General features: G+C 44.0%; 1 protein-coding gene across 6 annotated transcripts in view; it reads right to left on the bottom strand.

Moving 5' to 3' along the window:
- The window catches only part of LOC139265897 (lisH domain-containing protein ARMC9), a 182921-nt gene that overhangs the window by 89831 nt on the left and 72002 nt on the right, over positions 1 to 21088 (bottom strand). For all 6 annotated transcript variants that reach the window (XM_070883456.1, XM_070883460.1, XM_070883459.1 and 3 more), the window contains exons 7-10: positions 18979 to 19071; positions 14230 to 14254; positions 4358 to 4515; positions 1436 to 1534 (exon numbers count right to left, since the gene is read on the bottom strand). In XM_070883456.1, the coding sequence (XP_070739557.1) occupies positions 1436 to 1534; positions 4358 to 4515; positions 14230 to 14254; positions 18979 to 19071 (375 nt within the window). The remainder of the gene's footprint in view (positions 1 to 1435; positions 1535 to 4357; positions 4516 to 14229; positions 14255 to 18978; positions 19072 to 21088) is intronic.

Consider the following 21088-nt stretch of genomic DNA (forward strand, 5'->3'; position numbering starts at 1 on the left):
GGAGGTAGGAAACTCAACTTGTGATCAAATATAACACCGAGATTGCGAAGAGACTTGGTCAGTCTCAGACAGTTGCCAGGGAGAGGGATCAAATCGGTGCCAACGGAACTGAGTTTGTAGTGTGAACCGAAAACGATGGCTTCGGTCTTGCCGATATTTAATTGGAGGAGATTTCTGCTCATCCAGTGCCGGATGTCGGATAAGCAGTCTGACAGTATAGAGACAGTGGTGGGTTTGAGAGCAGTGGAGGAGAAGCAGAGCTGGGTATCATCAGCACACATGCAAAAACTCATGCTGTGTCGCCGGATGCTATCACCGAAGGGCAGCATGTAGATAAGAAATGAGGGGCCAAGGATAGATCCTTCAGAGATACCTGGAGTGACTGTGCGGGAGCGGGACGAGAAGGCATTGCAGGTGATTCTATAGCTAAGGCTGGAAAGATAGGAATGCAACCAGACAAGTGCAGTCCCTTCCAGCTGGACGACGGTGGAGAGGCGTTGGAAACATAGAAAATAGAAACATAGAGAATAGGTGCAGGAGTAGGCCATTCGGCCCTTCGAGCCTGCAGAATTTTTTGGTCAACCATGTCAAAGGCTGCAGACAGGCCGAGAAAGGATAACTTACCTTCATCGCAGTCAATTAGGATGTCATTTGTGACCTTGGTAAAAGCTGTTTCTGTACTGTGGCGGGGGCAGAAACCTGAATGGAGGGATTCAAGCATGGAGTTCTGGGAGGCGACAACTTATTCAAGGACTTCGAAGAGGAAAGGGAATTTGAAGATGGGGTCAATAGTTTTCAAAGACGGAGGGGGTCAAGGGTTGTTTGTTTGAGAGAGGTGAAGACAGATTTGAAGGAGAGGGGGACGGTGCAATACTGAGGGAGCGCTGCACAATTGAAGGTGCCATCTTCCATCTGTTCTCTCAGAAGGTCGTAAAAGATCCCATGCCACTATGTGAAGAGCAGCAAGGGATTTCTCCCAGTATCCTGGCCAACATTTATCCCTCACCCAACACCAACAAAAACAGATTCTCTGGTCATTTATCTCAATGATCTTTGTGGGAACTTGCTGTGCGCAAACGGGCTGCCACCTTTCCCTACATTGCAATAGTGACAATTTCAAAAGTTCTTCATTGGTTGTGAAGCGCTTTGACGTTGTTAAAAACACTATATAAATGCAACTTCTTCTTTGTTAGATAAGCAACCTTGCAGTCTTGTTCAAATCCCACCATAGCAAATTATGAAACTGAATTAAAAAATCTGGCAATTTGTGAGCTAGCACAGTACAGCTTTTTGCACAACAGTACCTTAGTGGGAAATTAAATGAATCTAGTTATTTTAAAACTAGTAGGATAATTATACGTAACAGCTTATAATTAATGCAAATCTCAGATTTAGTTCACCAGATTTAGAAACAAATCCAATGGTTTGTACTTACAGTTCCTGGTCTTGTGAAGTCAATGCTTTGGGCCATGCTTTGTCTCATTTGGTTGCTAAACAGTCGCACACAGACACTCTGAAGGTATTCTGGTGTGATCTAGTAACAGTAAATAGATATCAGCAAGTGATTCTTAAATACGATACATTTTGTTCTCTGGGCCCTGATATTGGTGGCCTTACTGCCCACTGCCGCCGACTGCCGTTTTCCTCCTTCTCCCAGTTTCCACTTGGGCTGAGTGGGCGGGAGGGGAGCACCGCCGGGAACCGCCCGCTGACGTCCTCTGGTGGCCAAGTCGCATAAGTGGCCTCTCCTGCCCGCGGAGATGCCAGATCGGTGCGGGTGGGAGTCGGTGCCAGCAGGGGGAAGGACCGCTGCATGGAGGCTGTTTTTACTCCGACGGTAGATATGAAGACTTGAAAGGAAACGTTAGTGAATATCTTTAAAACAAATTTTTTGCAGCAACTTACCTGGATAGGGTCCCCTGAAGGTGTCCTAGTGGGGTTTTTTTTTGCTGGTGTTTTTTACTTTTCAGCGTTCCCCCCCATCCCTGGGCCCCAACTCCATCCTCAACGGCACTTGGGCAGCAAGCTTATTTGCCACCGAGATTGAGAGTTCCCGCCCGCCGCTGCCCAGATTGACTGCGTAAACCGTTATTTTGCCGCCGGGCAGTACTGCCACCTCTTTTAGAGAAATCTTTCAGACAAAGTACCGCCCGGTCTCTTGGTGGCCATCGGCGGTCCTTTGGATGGCAAATGGGCGGGCCTTGCAGCTCTTGAAAACCGGAGGCCCTTGTTTTCTAACTGTTTTTTTTTACCTTTTTTGTGTGTCTGTTTGTGAAACACACAATGCCCCAGCTAAGAGGGCAGCTATGGCCTGCTTTTAGGTCTCTTTAGTCACTTGCTAGAAGATATGCAACATCAGCTAAGGGTAATTCACCACTGGCTTTGCTGCTTGTTTACTTGCAGAAAATAATTCTTCTTCTCTAGTGATCTGTATGAAATCAGTAATCTACTTACTGGAGAATTTTAAAAGTCTCTTCAAAAGAAGTTTATAGATACTATGCATTAAAAACTTGTCAGCAGCCTACTAGATCATTAAAGCATTCCATAGAGATCTATTGTTCAGTGGGCATTAATTATATTAGTTAACAATTTCCCTGTATATAATACATTGAATAAATTATTTTGCCCATTATTGTAATATGGTTATGTACATTCTCCAGCCGCCATATCTTAATAGCAGCAAACTTCTAGCAAAAGAATATAAACTTATTAGACACTCCAGTCCTGTTCTCTTTGGATGAATTTTAGAGGTCAATTGGAGTCATAATCTGACCACATGCTTCCTGGTTTGAGGCTGTAATTAAACAACAATATTCCATGGATTTGTGGGTGATTTCCTACACTAAACAAAGTTGGTTAATATCAATATCCTAACTCATCCAAAACTTTGCTGCTCATATCCTAACTCTCACCCCTATCCTCATTGACCTACATTGACTCCTGGTCATTCAATGTCTCAGATTTAAAATGATCATCCTATTTAAATCCATTCATGGTCTCATCCCTCCCCCCTTCCCTCCCTATGTCTGTAATCCCCTTCAGCTCGACAGCCCCCACCCCCAAATCTCTCTATTCCTCTGACTTTAGCCTCATGTGCTGGCCCCCTGCACCTCTCGCCCAGCCACTTTACCCCACCATTTAGCGGCTAACCACTCAAACAGTGCTTATAGGTCAATATAATAGGAATGTTCCATCCATTTATGATCCATCTTGTCCTACAAGCAGAGAGGCAGCCTTAAAACAGAGGTATATTTTTGTCGACATCACAGGGCTAAGCATCTCCTGAGTATAGTGGAGCGAGGACAATCTGGTAGGAGTGATCATACCTCAGGAAAACAAACCCATGATGCCCCTCCTCTGCCCATCCTATTTTCCCCTCTGCCCTCCATGCAGGCAATACTCAGGGGGTAAAGATGGAAGTTTCAAGAGGATACTCTAGTGTCCATCCTGCATATGAATATGCACATGTATCATGCGGTTAGGTTGTGTGAAGTCCTTTTAAGATGTCAGTGGAAAGAGATTTTCACTTTTACGTTGCAGCTTGAAGGTGTATTTTCTGAGTGCTTTGTGTAACAGGTCCAGAACAAATGCTTTCTGGGCTGCATACCTGGGGCATCTACTTGGTATAGGGAACTGTTGGGAGTCACTTACTAGGTCAGCTTTCTGTAGGGCTGCCAGCTTCTTTTACATTTGTATCCAAGCCTATGGAAATTGCAGACAGCATTATTTCTGTCAGCAACCTGTATCTGGCATTCTGAACTGTTCTCCTCTGGGGTGGTTGCCCAACAATCTCAAAAAGAGCACCCCTCCTTTCACCAGCTTCATGCAGCAATATCTCCACTGCTATATCAGTGAACCTTACACTTTTTCTGAAGTACTCCATTTATAGGTTTAGTTAACTTTTCTTCAGAATCTGTTTCTCCATAAGCTGCTCTGCAGTCTTTAAAATGGCTGCTTCATCCCTCTAAATAATTGCAACACCTGTACTTCAATGATATTCCACTCTACTCTATATGAGCTCCCACCTGCTATAAATGTTTAATATGTTCCCAACCTGCAAGTTGAGGCAGGAACAGCTGTGCGCTATAAATTTGGTGAATCACTTGTAGTGTGTTGTTCCTGTATGAACTTGGCCAAAATGGAGTTTTACCCAATAGAGTTGCCCTTTGTTATATCAACTAAAAAGTGACTAGCTGAAGTACTCACTTTTAAAACAAATTCTGTGTGTGAATCAATCATACTTAAATTAAAATATGTAATAATTAACAATTTTGCTGTTATTCAATTCCAACATATAAATTATTCAATTAAAGTGATGCATCAAAAATATAAATGGATTAGTTGAGAAATCCCTTACCATTTTCCCATTTACTGTAGCTTCCAAGGAATCTACTAGCTCAGCAGTGACTCCAATCAGGCTGTGATAATCCTCTTGTATCTTGCTGTATCTCTTCATGTATGTCGTTGCTTTTCTCTCAGTCTCTACTAACTGCTGCTGTAGCTGTTGCAACAATTCTGTCAATACAATGTCAACATATTGACCATACAACAAGAAAATATTCCACTCTATTCCTTTTTAAATAAAATGTATTCTTCACTAGCACAGCATTTTTCTTAAAAAAAACTCCCAAATTTAAGCATTCAGCAATTTATAATTCTATTAACGCAGTGTAATTGTGACACCCTTACATTTGTCAGTCAAATGTCAATTACATTTTGCACATCGCTTTTGAACTCCCCTTTTCATTCTCAAGATGTACCAGAGGCATCCACATGCAGGCAGACTCAAATGTGCCAAGTGTACTCATCTTGGATTTAGGAATGTAACGTCACTTAAAAATAAACACGTTTCATATCATTACATTAGCTGATGACCACAAACATTATGCCTAACATTTCTCCAAGATTGATATGTCTGGAAATAATGGACACTAGAAGACCAATTAGAGTTCCTTTTAGCTGTATGCAAAAATAAGTCTGGTATCTTCTCTCAGAGACAAGAGGGCACTAGAAATTAGGCTGATGTTCATTATTTCAAATGAAGACACTTATGCAGAATGTAATATCACCTGTTTTGTATCCACTTGAATATTGGTATATGTGAATATTTTTTTTCCCCCAGAAAGGATCTTTAAATAAAAGGGTTAATGTTTTTCTTTTATGAAAAAAAAGCTCGAAAAAGTATATTTAACAAGGATGTTAACTTTATGTGGACAGTGTACGCATACAGTCTACTCCCTACCCTCCTCTAAAGTTAACATCTTTGTTCGACTGGTAAAGTTCACATCTGCAATTTGTAAAGTGAATATACTGGTATCTGACTTTCAGATCTACAAATACTTCACACAATCTGAGCAGTGAACATTTAGAGATGCCCAACATTGTGTTTTTCGGAAGACTTGAAATTGAAAATACTAGTGCTGTAACCTCCAATTTGCAGAAGCGAGCGATCATTTCAAAGTAAAACATATTGTTCTCTATTTTCCTCTTTGCCGATTTTTGGCGCCCAGGAGGACGTACAGCTGATTTTTTTGTGCCCGATTGCGTCGGAAAAAAAAAATAACTTTCACCAAAGTAAAATTTAATTTTGGCGCTGCGGTCCTGAAGTTAAATCTGGGGGTGGAGCTTCACGTGTGCGCCGAAAAGTCAGTGAGCATGCGCCGGGGAAAAAAACTTTTTTCTATGTGACGGGTGTGTCCGCGCATCCAGTGAACTTCCTGGTCTGGATCAGCAGCTTGTGAGAACACATTGGGATCGGAGCTAGATCTGAACATTTAAATTTTAGCTGCAAAAGATTGATCCAAGGGAAGAGGAAGGTGAAGGGGGAAGGGCCAAGAGATTTCGAGCAGAAGAAATTGAGCCCCTGGTAGACATCATTGAGAGGAGATGGGGTGTGCTTGAGAACAAAGGAAGAATGGGACAAAAGAAACTGAAACTCTCTCTATGAGCAAAACTTTGGGACCAAGTTGCAGAAGAGTTCAATGCAGTGGCCATGACCCTGAGAAACAGTACAGAAATCAAAAAGAAGTGGCAGGAACTTGGCCAAGCAGTTACTGTAAGTAATATTTTTATTTATGCACTGCAATTACATTTGTAAATGTGACCAATGTGTGTGTGTGTGGTCACCACAGCAGAAGGACCCTCTCTTAAAAAGTTCTATTTTCATCTTTACAGAGGAAGGTGTCACAGATCAATCAAGAAAGGTCAAAAACTGGAGGAGGTGCACCAAGTAAGCTGCAACTAACAGCCGTGAAACAGAGGATCGCTGATATGATTAAATCTCACAAGAGATGATCAACCACCAATGTGGACGCTGAGAGAGGGTAAGCACTGCAAATTGCAGAGTCCGGGTTGGTATCATGGTCTTTGAAAAGAGCCTGCACTGTGTGACCTGTGTATTCATGTCACCCTGCCCCCTCCCCTGCTGCTAACCAAACTGCTGCTCTGTTTTGCAGATGTTGCGCATCAGGAAGAGACAGAAGCTGAAGCAGAAGATCAGGAGGCCGCCAGTCTAGATATTCTTCATCAACTTCAGGACGAGGATGCGCTGGACAATGAAGGGCAGCAGAAAGACCCTAATAATGAGATGGTTACATTACAACTGGAGCCGGTGAACCCCCTGAGGATGCCAAGCCCTTTGCTGAGCGATACAACCGATGCGACATTTCATGGGGTACAGTCTGAGGCTGCGGGTCCCAGTGGGTTGCAGCAAGCCACACTTGGGATATGGCCGAGCAGGGTGGGAAGGTGAGCTCAACCTGAAATGCAGGATGCAGGGGATACAGGAAAGATCATGGAAATGAGTAGGGAGAACAGTGAGCTAACAAGATCACTCCTGAACACCATGGGTGGAGTGAGGGTAGAATTAGCAGGACTGTCAGTAGAAGTAGCAACATTGTCCGGAGGAATGAATGCAGTGTTGGGACAGATGAGGGAGGAAATGTCGGAGATTAGGGAGGGAATGTCGGAGGCAGCTGATGCAGTGTCAGGACAGATTAGGGAGAGAATGTTGGAGATAGCTGCTACAAGAAGTGGACACACCCTGGCTGTCATTGCCCAACAGCAATTGGCAGCATTCACTGCTGACACTCACTTTCCAATCCCCAGACCAACCTCAGGTAGTGTGCCATGGGTTGATCCACAGGCTGAAGAAGAATCCGAGGAACCCGGGCCTTCCACAATGGTGTCGGCTAGGTCTGTCCCTGTCCAACCCCACCAACAACAAAGGCGCCTTCGCGTAGAAAGTAGAAAAAACCTTGGGTCAGGGTGAGGAAGCAGAAGTCTGAAACAACGGGCATAGGTAGGGGTAGAGGCAATAACAAGGGCAACAGGGGCACACAGCGCTAAGGTCTTTGAATAAGAGGGAGGAAAGATGGCTGCAGCTAGCGTTTGTTTGTTTGTTGTTGCTACTTGTTTTCTTCATTATCATGTACATTATTTTTTTAAATTAAAGCAATATAAACCAACACATTATGTATTATGTACATTATTTTTTCACACAAACAGGTGCAAAGAGTCAACATTGGGCCGTTTAGCCTTCAGGCAGCAAAGCGATCACGGATTAGCCACTGACGCAAGTCTCTAGCTATGGCTATAGGTGTACGAGACCGCCACCTCCACCATCATCCTGCGGGTTGAGGTGGTGGCATGGGTTCGTCCTCCTCCTCCTGCTGCTGGTCCTCCTCGTTGTCAGCCTCCTCTTCTTCCTCCTCCTCTTCCCCCCTCAGGAGGATCTTCAATGTTCAGTGCCTGGCCCCTCATGATGGCGAAGTTGTGCAGCATGCAGCACACGACAGTGAACTGGCTGATGTGGTGAGGGGCATATTACAGATAGCCTCGAGTGGTCCAGGCATCGGAAACACTGCTTCAGTATGCCAATTGTCCGCTCTATGATACTCCGTGCATTTATGTGTGTCATGTTGTACCGACGCTCTGGCTCAGTGCAGGGAATGCGTTGGGGGGGTCATAAAGCAGATGGCGAGTCCGTACCCTTTGTCCCCGAGCAACCGGCTCTGCCATTCTGGCAGCTCCTGAAACATTGTAGATATAATGCTCTCACGTAGGATGAAAGCATGGATGCTACCTGGATATTTGGCATCCACTGCCATGATCCGATGCAGGTCGTCACAGATGAACTGCACATTTAGGGAATGGAACCCTTTCTTGTTGCGATAAACCTCGGAGTCGTCCCAAGGTGCTCTCATGGCGATGTGGGTACAGTCAATCACAGCCTGTACCTTTGGGAAGGCAGCAATTCTGGAGAACCCCACAGCCCTGTCTCACATTGCCTGCATAGTCATAGGGAAATTGATGAACTGGTCGCTTTTGGCATACAGTGCAGCAGTCACCTGTCAAATGCAGCAATGTGTGGTGTGCTGCGAGATGCAGCACGTCCCCAGTTGCTGCTTGAAATGAGCCAGAAGCATAGAAGGCAAGTGCTACAGTGACCTTCACTGCCACAGGTAGGGCAGTCCTCCTGCCACCTCTTGACTGTATGTCTGCCCTGACTAGCTGGCAGATCACGGTGATGACTTCCTTTCTAAATCGCAGCCTGCGAATGTAGTCTGCCTCAATCAGGTGTAGGTATGAGCGCCTGTCCCTGCAGATTCGATCAGGGTATGGCCTCCTCCCCATTAATGCCCGAGCGATCTGGTTTCTGCTATGGTGGCGTCGTATTATCCGTTGCCTCTGTATGGTATGCATGTAAACCAACCTTACTATATGAGGCATAGTAATATTTGCGCCCATAATTATTATTCTTAATTTTGTTATTCTTGTTATTGTGAGACAGTACTTACTGAAGCACAGTACACACACCTTTGCTGGGTGCCCTAGTAGAACGGACCACACCCTGGTCTGCGCGCATGCGCAACACTAAGCTCTGACTCTATGGAGACACGACGCAGTGATTTATGGCACTGAGCTTTTGCCGAAATGCGTATGCTTGCTGCTGTGTTGTGCCATCTCCGATGCACAGTGCATGCCGGCAAGATCGTTCCCTCAGCCGGACAGAAACACATGAGCTCGGCGCTTGTATTCCACCCGGCCCCCTGGGCTTCTTTACAAGCTGAGCTCGGGGTGGGGAGGGTGGAATCCAAGCACTGAGCTCCTGTGTTTGTGTCCGGCCAAGGGAGCGATTCTGCTGCCTCGGGCACTCCTCCGACCCGTGCCTGGAGCCCCGTGAGCAGAGATTCTGTGGTGGGGTGGAGTCGCAATTTGCCTTCTCACATAATATGGAAAAAATTAAATTTCTATCATTCTTTGGGAAAAATTAACTTTCCGAGTTATTTTCCGAGTTCCCACTGCAAAAATCATAATGAATTTGTGTTTTAAATTGTCTTCGTCCCTCGCTCCAAAAACTCAAATATATTCAGCGCTGATTTCCTTAAGTTAACGTAGGGTTTTTCTGATTGGTACTTAAGGCCACTGTGCGCTGTCCTGAAAAAAAATCGGTGTTGCCGAAAATCGGTTAAATGGAATGGCCAAAAAGGGCCAAAAAAGGACGTGAAAATCAGTTTTCAACCAGACCTGCGCCAAAAAAAAAATCTGCCGTACAAAAAATCCGCCACTGACAGTCGCCGCCGCCGTACAAACTTTGAGGAAAGTTGCAAAATCAAGATTGCTCAAAAAAAATCAGCGGATGTCAAAAAACAGCATCCAATGGTGGGGAAAATAAAGCCCATTCATCCTTCAATATGTATATGGTGGCCAAGTGAGGTGGCTTTCTCCTCGTCATTAGCTTGTTTGATACTAACCATATTTTCAAGTTGCACTGCAGTGCTCATCTTCCAAATTTAACATAGATGAATCTATTTCCCTCATCTGTAATTATTTTGTAATTTTATTTCATTCTCACACTGATTGAACAGGTGCAAATACAATACACATTGTTCACTAACCATCGACCCAAAGATGCAAAGTTTCAATTTATAGAATGGCTAAAGTATCTTGCCTGGTCTAACAAATGTTATATATGTTCTACAACATATATATGTTTTCCATGCATTGATATTAGATGATCATAAATTAAAGCTATTGCAACTTTCACTTTTGATGATTGTTTGCCTGCATCAATTGAGGAATGCTAGTGCTTGGAAAAGGCACATTTTTCCACTTTGCCACTCTGTGTCAGTAATCACACATTACTGGGTTAGGAAAACAAAAGTTAAATGCAGAATAAAGCTCCTCCTATTCTGCCCCAAAGTGTGTTTTGTCCCCAGTCTCAGAAGACCACCCTTCTGTTGCATCCAGTTGTCATTTGGCAATTCAATTTTTTCACTGTCAACCCTTCCGATCCAAGTGAAATTGTCATCTTGGTAGACTTGTAAGCAATGGTTGGTCATTTCAGGAAGGAAACTTTTATCCTTCCAGTCTCAACCAGAACCAACAGAAATCATAGAATGCATTCTAACCGACTTCACCACTTTTCCCCCGCCAATTACATCAAAAATTTAAGTGATAAATTTAAGCACAAGTATAATATTGATAAACAGTATGGCTACATTATCAATAAATTATCTTCGTGGGCTAAGAACATGAATAAATTAGGCTTAAACTAAGCCTAATTATCACATTTAAAAATTGGATTTACATTCTTGTCATGCAGGTGCTCATTTCAACATAGCCTTATTATGTTGAAACAGAGGGACAGTCTGTGAAGTAGATTTCTCTATGACCACTGGCCTTTACAATCAACTAACAATGGTGCTTTTCTATTGAGAAAGGTGTCTTCCCTTCTCACAATATCTTTCTTTTATTGTAAAGTAATTTACCAAAAGACTAGACAAGACTGGCAGCACTCATTCAGTAAGACTGAAAGATCCAAGTTACAGGCAGTACCGAGACTACAACCTGCATCGTCAAGAGTTCTAAAGCAAATAGTTACAGTTTAATACAAGACTGCTTCTAGTTTAAATACTTTTGTTGAATTAACAAAGGCAATAAAACATTTTTTTTAAGTCAGATACTCTATAAAATTTATATTGTACGTGATAAAAAGACTAAGGGGCTGAAATTGCCCTCCGCCCCAAACAGGGCGCACCTTCCGTTTTTTTTTTAAGTGTGCTGTCCGCCCCAATTCATGGGGTAGACATTCCGGGGAAATTCAGCTCTTTGTTTTTTTTGTAGCGGGTCAGATGTGGGGTCGTCAGCAATGCGGAAGTGCAGACGGGCCAGAACGGCCGTCGCTCCGAGTCATCAGTTAAAGGGGAGGGCCACTGTGAACTCTGCAGCCACTTCAGTGGCAAACACTGGGTTCACCAGGGAGGGTTTCAGCTGGGCCAGTGGCCTGGTACCCAAGAGTCTGCTTGTTGGTGGCCTGGCCGAACCCGTGACCACCATTGTCGGGCCGACCTGGCAGTTGGCCGACAATTAAAATTAAATGGTGGTCGCCGCAGTGCGCCCTTCCTTTTAAGGGCCGATGTGCCTCCCAGCCACGAGAAGCTTCCCGCCGGGGAATGCTGTCGGGGGCACCGAGCAGCAGCTGATTCGCTCCCGCGGGGCAGTTTCCCGCAGGAATTTTCCACACGGAGTGGAAAGGGGGGTTGCCACCGGTCGGTAAGGGGCTGGCACGTGCCTGGCGCGGTGGGAAGACGGCTAGGGCGGTCCTGTACACCACTCCAAAAAGAAAGGAGGGCAATTTTCAAAATGGCAGGCCTTCCGCACCGACCGAGTCCTTACCGACCCGTGGCCGCCTCAAAGGCCAAGGCTCTTTTAGATAGGGGCAATTTCGGCCCCTACAAGTTAAAAAGAAAGATAAAAGTACATAAATGACAGAACTTTTTCAAAATTAGTTCCAAGTGTTCCATTCTTTTCTAAAATAAAAAGTTTACATAATCATTGGTTTGGATATTAAGGGAATCAAGGGATATGGGGATAGTGCAGAAAAGTGGAAGATTGAGGTAGAAGATCAGCTATGATCTTATTGAACTGCAGAGCAGGCTCGGGGGGCCGAATGGCCTATTCCTGCTCCTAATTCTTATGTTCTTCTAATCATCAGATTTTTCTTTTATTAAGTTATTTTTTGTTTTTACAAAGGTTTATTAGAGTATTAGGGAATAGATACTTTAGCCTCTAGGAGCATCAAACACTCCCAGCAATGTGATAACCCAGTCTCAGAAGAGCGATCTTATTGCACAAGTGTGATAGCCCATTAGCTACCTCGCTACACCCTCCGAGTAGCATTATAACTTTCCCACAAATTATGAACATCTTTGTCTTGTGGATCTGCACCACTCATATGATACTGTGATTTACTTCATTCAGAACCTTTACAAACAACAGAGAGATTAGACTTTCATCTCATTAGTGCTAGATTAAACCGAAATGCTAGAGGTGTGGACTGCAGTCACATACAAGCCAGACTGGGCAAGGACAGCACATTTCCTTCCTTAAAGGGCATCAGCGAGCCAGTTTTGTATTGCCAGATTTTCTTTTAAACCAAATTCAAATTCTCAAACTCCGGTGTAGAAATTTGAACTCTCGTTCTCTGGATTATTAGTCCAGGTCTCTGTATGCAATATTCTATAATAACCTGATCTTGGGTTCGAGTACAAGATCAGCTCACAGGCTGCAGGCAGGAATAATGGCCTGCTGCCACTCCAACAGGATCACATTATCAACTCCAGTCAAGTTAATGCTTCGTAACTGCAGGAACATAATTTAGTAGCAAAGTCCTGACAATGGGTGCTGCCAGTGAATAATCTCCTAGTTTATAATTTTTACAGCTGTAGTTTGAAAGATAATAGCATTTTCCTTCACAATTCAGAAATAATCCAAATATTCTAGTGAACAAGCACTTGAAGACATTAACAATATCATCTTTTAAGAACATTTTTGAGTCAATTAAGTACATTTGAAGTATAGTCACTGTTGTAATGTAGGAAACGTGGCAGCCAGTTTGCAAACAGCGTACTCCCACAAACAGCAATGTGATAATGACCAGATAATCTGTTTTAGTGATGTTGATTGAGGGATAATTATTGCCTGGACACCGGGGATAGCTTCCCTGCTGCTCTTCAAATAGTGCCATGGGATCTTCTCCGTCTCCCTGAGAGAACGGACAGGGTCTTGGTTTGAACCTCTCATCCGAAAGGCAGCACCTCCAACAATGCAACGAAAGCCACGTACAGAGGTTGATGCTGCTCCCTACATTTTTCCTGGATTTGTCGCACGGTGAAGATCATGTCCGTTGTGCCCCTGAGTGGGCGGAATCCGCATTGTGACTCTGGGAGGAACTCTTCAGCCACTGGGAGATGACTGAAGAGGATTTTTGCGATGGTTGCCCCTGCGACAGATAGCAGGGAAACTCCTTCGTACTTACCGGAGTCAGACTTGTCCCCTTTCTTGAAGATGGTCACAATTACGCCATCTGAGATTTGCTGGCATACTCTCCTCCTTCCAGATCAGACAGGAGGTCATGGATTCGTGCCAAGAGTACTTCTCCACCATGCTTTAGTACTTTGGCAGGGATTCCATCTGCTCCTCTGTACATCAACCTCTGCACATGGCTTTCTTTGACCTCACAAAGACCTTCGACTATCACCCGCGAGGGATTATGGAGTGTCCTTCTCAAATTTGGCTGTCTTCAAAAATTAATCACCATCCTTCGCCTGACATCCAAGCCATGATTCTTACCACAGACCCCAATGCAAGTGCAAACCAGGTTCAAGCAAGGCTGTGTCATCGCACCAACGCTCTTCTCAATCTTCCTCGCTGCAATGCTTCATCTCACCTTCAACAAGCTCCGCTGGAGTGGAGTTAATCTGCAGGACAAGCGGGAAATTGTTCAACCTCCAACGCCTCCAGTCCAGATCCAAGGTTGCTGCAGCCTCTGTTATTGAATTACAATATGCAGATGATATTTGCATTTGTGCACACTCAGAGTCCGAACTCCAAACCATCGTTGACACCTTCACTGAAGCATACGAGAGTCTGCCCCAATGTGACAAAGACTGTAGATCCCGCATTGGTCTCATCAGTCACCTTAGACTCATGTTAGTGTGGAAGCAAGTCATCCTCGTCTCCGGGGCACTGCCTAAGAAGAAGAACTTCCTCAGCACTGCGCTGGAGTGTTAGCCTAGATTTTTGCGCTCAAGTGTCTGGAGTGGGACTTGAACCCATAACTTTCTGATTCAGAGGCAAGGATGCTACCCATTGAGCCACAGCTGATGCTCTAAAATTAATGGAATAACAATATTAAAAGCCACAAGTCAAATTGGGAGTCATTACCTTTGCAACCCTGTCCATTTTCTTTCTTTGAAAGACAAGTTAAGGACTACTGCTTTTACATCCAGTACAAATATGTTACAATTTTATAGGGCTTGCAAAACAATAAATTAACTGTGCTTTTTCCTGCTGCTACACTACATTATGTGAAAAACTGTCTACAAAGTTGTGTGGTTGATGTATTATATACATGTGCTGCCCCATTTACTTTACAGATTTACCTCCAATACCAGTGCAATCAGAGGTATCTTGGGAGAGGGTGACTCAGCCTGCTCAAGACAGTTTTAAAAATTGTTGACCTCAACTGTTTGTGAAAAGTTGTACATTGGCAGTTATCCATTGTCACTAAATCCAGCCACAGTGCAACTTAGACATATTGAACAAGGGAGCCAGGTTATAATAGCGGACTAATTCACAAGGTCCTCAATGTGTGCAGGTGTTTGCTCATTTCAGAATGTAATCAACAGCAATTAAAGATATAAAGGGCTGTAAAAACATTGCATAATATTAAAACATACAAAAGTTTGGAACAGGAAAGGGATATTCAGCCCATCAAGCTCACTTCTTCCAGTTTATGGATGACTACTACAAATGAACTAGTAGTAACCCAAGCACTCTCTTCCTAGCCCCATATAAAACAAACCAACCTATCTCTATAACCTTCAAACCCCTTTCTTAACAGGTATTGAGCCAGTTCTTTTTTATACATATCAAGTGATGCAGAATCAATTACAATTTCTGGTAGTCAGAATCATCCGACAGAGGAAAAATCTATCTGATCTCTCGGCTTGCTTAGGCTTATGAATTTTGTAAATGTACCATCACTGTCCCACTTTCTTCACTCAGGGGATTGTGAATATTTGGATTCTCTGCCTCAAAGTACTATAAATACTCAATCATTGAATATATTCAAGGCTGAGATAGATAGATTTTTGGACTCCAGAGGAATTAAGGGATATGGAGATTGGGTGGGAAAGTGGATTTGAGAGCAAAGATCAGCCGTGATCTTACTGAATGTCGGAACAGGCTCAAGGGACAGTATGGCCTATTCCTGCTCCTAATTGTTATGTTCAACTAAACAGCCTGTTTCTCGAATTTATCTACACATAAGAACATAAGAAATAGGAACAGGAGTAGGCCATACGGCTCCTCGAGCCTGCTCCGCCATTTAATACGATCATGGCTGATCCGATCATGGACTCAGGTCCACTTCCCTGCCCGCTCTCCATAATCCCTTATTCCCTTATCGTTTAAGAAAGTGTCTATTTCTGTCTTAAATGTATTCAATGTCCCAGCTTCCACAGCTCTCTGCGTCAGTGAATTCCATAGATCCACAACCCTCAGGGAAGAAATTTTTCCTCACCTCAGTTTTAAATGGGCGGCCCCTTATTCTAAAATTATGCCCTCTTGTTCTAGTCTCCCCTATCAGTGGAAACATCCTCTCTGCATCCACCTTGTCAAGCCTCCTCATAATCTTATACGTTTCAATAAGATCACCTCTCATTCTTCTGAATTCCAATGAGTAGAGGCCCAACCTACTCAACCTTTCCTCATAAGTCAACCCCCTCATCTCTGGAATCAACCTTGTGAACCTTCTCTGAACTGCCGCCAAAGCAAGTATATCTTTTTGTAAATACGGAAACCAAAACTGTACGCAGTATTCCAGGTGTGACCTCACCAATACCCTGTACCACTGTAGCAAGACTTCCCTGCTTTTATAGTCCATCCCCTTTGCAATAAAGGCCAAGATTCCATTGGCCTTCTTGATCACTTGCTGTACCTGCATACTAACCTTCATGCACAAGTACCCCCAGGTCCTGCTGTACTGCAGCACTTTGCAATCTTTCTCCATTTAAATAATAACTTGCTCTTCGATTTTTTTCTGCCAAAGTGCATGACCTCACACTTTCCAACATCATATTCCATCTGCCAAATTTTTGCCCACTCACTCAGCAGATTTTTTGTGTCCTCCTCATAATTTGCTTTTCCTTCCATCTTTGTATCGTCAGCGAACTTGGCTACGTTACACTCAGTCCCTTCTTCCAAGTCGTTAATATAGATTGCAAATAGTTGGGGTGCCAGCAGTGATCCCTGTGGCACCCCACTTGTTACTGATTGCCAACCCGAGAATGAACTATTTATCCCTACTCTCTGTTTTCCGTTCGTTAGCCAATCCTCTAACGAGGAAATGGCAGACCAATTGAACAAGTACTTTGGTTCGGTATTCATTAAGGAGGACACAAACAACCTTCCGGATATAAAAGGGGACAGAGGGTCTAGTAAGAAGGAGGAACTGAGGGAAATCTTTATTAGTCGGGAAATTGTGTTGGGGAAATTGATGGGATTGAAGGCCGATAAATCCCCAGGGCCTGATGGACTGCATCCCAGAGTACTTAAGGAGGTGGCCTTGGAAATAGCGGATGCATTGACAGTCATTTTCCAACATTCCATAGACTCTGGATCAGTTTCTATGGAGTGGAGGGTAGCCAATGTAACCCCACTTTTTAAAAAAGGAGGGAGAGAGAAAACAGGGAATTATAGACCGGTCAGCCTGACATCAGTAGTGGGTAAAATGATGGAATCAATTATTAAGGATGTCATAGCAGCGTATTTGGAAAGAGATGACATGATAGGTCCAAGTCAGCATGGATTTGTGAAAGATGAATCATGCTTGACAAATCTTCTGGAATTTCTTGAGGATGTTTCCAGTAGAGTGGACAAGGGAGAACCAGTTGATGTGGTGTATTTGGACTTTCAGAAGGCTTTCGACAAGGTCCCACACAAGAGATTAATGTGCAAAGTTAAAGCACATGGGATTGGGGGTAGTGTGCTGACGTGGATTGAGAACTGGTTGGCAGACAGGAAGCAAAGGGTAGGAGTAAATGGGTACTTTTCAGAATGGCAGGTAGTGACTAGTGGGGTACCGCAAGGTTCTGTGCTGGGTCCCCAGCTGCTTACATTGTACATTAATGATTTAGAGGAGGGGATTAAATGTAGTATCTCCAAATTTGCGGATGACACTAAGTTGGGTGGCAGTGTGAGCTGCGAGGAGAATGCTATGAGGCTGCAGAGTGACTTGGATAGGTTAGGTGAGTGGGCAAATGCATGGCAGATGAAGTATAATGTGGATAAATGTGAGGTTATCCACTTTGGTGGTAAAAACAGAGAGACAGACTGTTATCTGAATGGTGACAAATTAGGAAAAGGGGAGGTGCCATGAGACCTGGGTGTCATGGCACATCAGTCATTGAAGGTTGGCATGCAGGTACAGCAGGCGGTTAAGAAAGCAAATGGCATGTTGGCCTTCATAGCGAGGGGATTTGAGTACAGGGGCAGGGAGGTGTTACTACAGTTGTACAGGGCCTTGGTGAGGCCACACCTGGAATATTGTGTAGTTTTGGTCTCCTAACTTGAGGAAGGACATTCTTGCTATTGAGGGAATGCAGCGAAGGTTCACCAGACTGATTCCCGGGATGGCGGGACTGACATATCAAGAAAGACTGGATCAACTGGGCTTGTATTCACTGGAGTTCAGAAGAATGAGAGGGGATCTCATAGAAACGTTTAAAATTCTGATAGGTTTAGACAGGTTAGATGCAGGAAGAATGTTCCCAATGTTGGGGAAATCCAGAACCAGGGGTCACAGTCTAAGGATAAGGGCTAAGCCATTTAGGACTGAGATGAGGAGAAACTTCTTCACCCAGAGCGTGGTGAACCTGTGGAATTCTCTACCACAGAAAGTTGTTGAGGCCAATTCACTAAATATATTCAAAAAGGAGTTAGATGTAGTCCTTACTACTAGGGGGATCAAGGGGTATGGCGAGAAAGCAGGAATGGGGTACTGAAGTTGCATGTTCAGCCATGAACTCATTGAATGGCGGTGCAGGCTCGAAGGGCCGAATGGCATACTCCTGCACCTATTTTCTATATTTCTATGTTTCTCTCCATGCTAATATATTACCCCCAACCCCGTGAACTTTTATCTTGTGCAGTAACCTTTTATGTGGCACCTTGTCAAATGCCTTCTGGAAGTCCAAATACACCACATCCACTGGTTCCCCTTTATCCACCCTGTTCGTTACATCCTCGTTACATGTTATATTATTTTTAAGACCTGTATCATGTTTCCTCTCAGCTTTCTTTTCTCCAACAAAATTAAGTCCAGACATCTGAATCTTTCTTTATAACTTAGTCACCTAAGGCCTTGTCACTCATTTCTGAACTGTTTCCAATGCACCTAGTTTGGTCTTCAGGTAGGATGACTAAAACTACACACCATACTCCAAACCTGGCCTCACCAGTGAGCTATACATCATTATAACTTGGGCTGACTTATAGTCCAATGTGCTCCAGAAGAACATTAATGCTGATTGCCTTATTAACTTTTTCACACTGGGATAATATTTTCAGTAGCTATATCCAAGAAAGAAAATTTACAATATAAGACATTGCATCATAGCTATTCAGCTTATATTTCATTTTACCCACCCCGCTCCCCCCAAGTATATTGGTTGAAACTGATCAATGAATAGAAATGATGGGAAATCGAGAAGAGCAGTCAAATTGAGGAACTCTACTTGTATGCCTGTCCTTCTACTGGCCTGTTTATCTTTAATTCTTTGATACAGTAAAGTCAGTCATCCATTATGCTTTGCCAGTTTCCTCCCCCTCTGTACACCCACTTTTTTAGAACTAAATCTCAGCCACAAGAGTCATGAGTCTCTCTGGCAGTTAAGACATATAAAAGGATACAAATATAGAGAGGAGCCTTGGGACATTGTTCACTTTCAAACTTGCAGACAGAAATTTTTGCAGTCTCATCTTCAACTCGGGAGTCCATGAATCCTAAAGAGCAAAATCCGATTAACAGAAACTATCATAAAAATAAAAGAGCAAATCATAAACAGCCATTATTTATGAAGCTTTCAAGGTAGAATTAAAAAAGTAAAAACTTGGCAACAAAATGGAAATATTTGCAAGCTATTCTTGCATTTAATAAATGAAATTGATGGGGGTTGTTAGAGATGTAATATCCCCCTCTCACTTGCCCAACATTTGCTGAATAGGCTCTGTTCAGAGTTGGTGGAAAGTGACAGCTTAGATATCTGATATCTTATCACATGCTCGCTTTCGACAATAATATATCCATTGTTGTCTGCCATTTTTAACTGCTAATCTTAGTTTCTTTTGCATAGTCAGGTTATTTCACTCAACGGAAAGTTGGATATGAACAAAAACAGTTCTAAAAGCAAACTTTAAAAGCCATAATACTAAGTTCCTGTACAGCAAGATCGATTACCTTGCGGTCAGGATATATTTTTCATTCTTTGAATGACATGCACTCTCCACACACAGCAGGATTATAGCCTAGCTTGATAGATTCATGGGAAACCACGTGTTGAGCATGCACATTTAAATGTTACCATAACATTGCAGACAAATGGTGTTGCAAGTGCTTTCCTGCTCCAAAGTTGTTACCAAATCAAGGACATGTGCCATTGTGCCAATTTATTTTGACCTGAAATTAGACTGAAACTACTTTCCACTAACCCAACCCAAAAAGCTATACCCACACAAAGTCTACAGGAATGGATGAATGGGATGCTCTGTTGAGGATGTAAATCACTTAAAGAATCAAGACGTCCTGGGGGCCGAAATTGCCCCCTTTTGCAAGGCCCGTTAGCGTCTCCAGCCGGCGTTAACGGAGCGATAAGTGATTTGCTCCCCGAGGCAGGCGGTGAAAGCGACCCAGCCAGAAATGTCCTCGAGATGCCGCGGGCGAAAACGGCTTTGCGCCATGCCCTGTAGTTGGTGCCCCGGGCGGCGGTGCACGCGGCAATTACATCATCATCGTGAGCACTGACGCCTTATCACCCTGATCCCTTTGTACCCCGTGGGGGAAACTGACGGTCGGCACCGGGTGATGCGACCGACAGCTTCACGGGGCGCGAAGCTGTCAGTGGCTGGGATGCTGCAGCCTCTCTTAAAGGGGAGGGCCTAGCGCCAAGGCCGCCATCTTAATTTAATTGTTGGCCGACTCTGGAGTCGGCCCGACAATGGGGGCCGCTGGTTCGGCTGGGCCACCAACAGGCAGCCAGGCAGCCCTTCTTGGGTGAAAATCTCTCTGGTGGCCCAGTGGGCGCCTGAAGCCGGCCTTAGGCTTCGTAGCGACCCTCCCCTTTAAGCCTCCCTAGCCCTCATCCCACTGCAACCCCACCACGAGCTTCAGCATCATTTTTGAAACATCAAGCGCCCAATTCCAGGGCTCCTGCGTGCTGCTGCCACCTGCCGATAAAAAAGCTGATAATTCAAATTATGCGTCCCAAACCCAGCTCGGGACAATTTCACGCCCCTTATCTTTTTTATTCCACAAGTCAAAGAAGTAAAAAATTAGGAGCAGGGCCTTGTTTAGAAGCCATAACACCTGGACCAATTTTGTAAAAGCAATGTGTCCTGCAGTGAAGACTACACAGTTATGTTGAGCAAATGTGTGAGAATTGCTCCATGTCATAATTTTGAATATTCTATCGATTAGATCCTGATGGAGAGATGTCCAGGAAGCAGATATAGAATGAAAAGTTCTTCTCTGTAATATAATTGCAGTGTAAAACACATTCCATTATCCATTTGTCTAATCTGCTGCTTAAATTGCCAGTGTTGCACTGGATTTTTACATCACAGGAAACAAATAACCTCCTAAATTGCTTGAGAAACATCGGGCTCAAGTTTCAGACACCCACTAGAATGGCACACATCGGAGAGACCCGGCTAATTTATAGAACAAAAATTGCGCCGAATACTTACCTCGCGATTCTCAGATAGCTGTAGGCCCACTTCCACCTCGGCGCGGCGCAGCAGGAGC

Source organism: Pristiophorus japonicus, chromosome 6 (genome assembly GCF_044704955.1).
Source record: "Pristiophorus japonicus isolate sPriJap1 chromosome 6, sPriJap1.hap1, whole genome shotgun sequence".
NCBI lineage: Eukaryota > Metazoa > Chordata > Chondrichthyes > Pristiophoridae > Pristiophorus > Pristiophorus japonicus.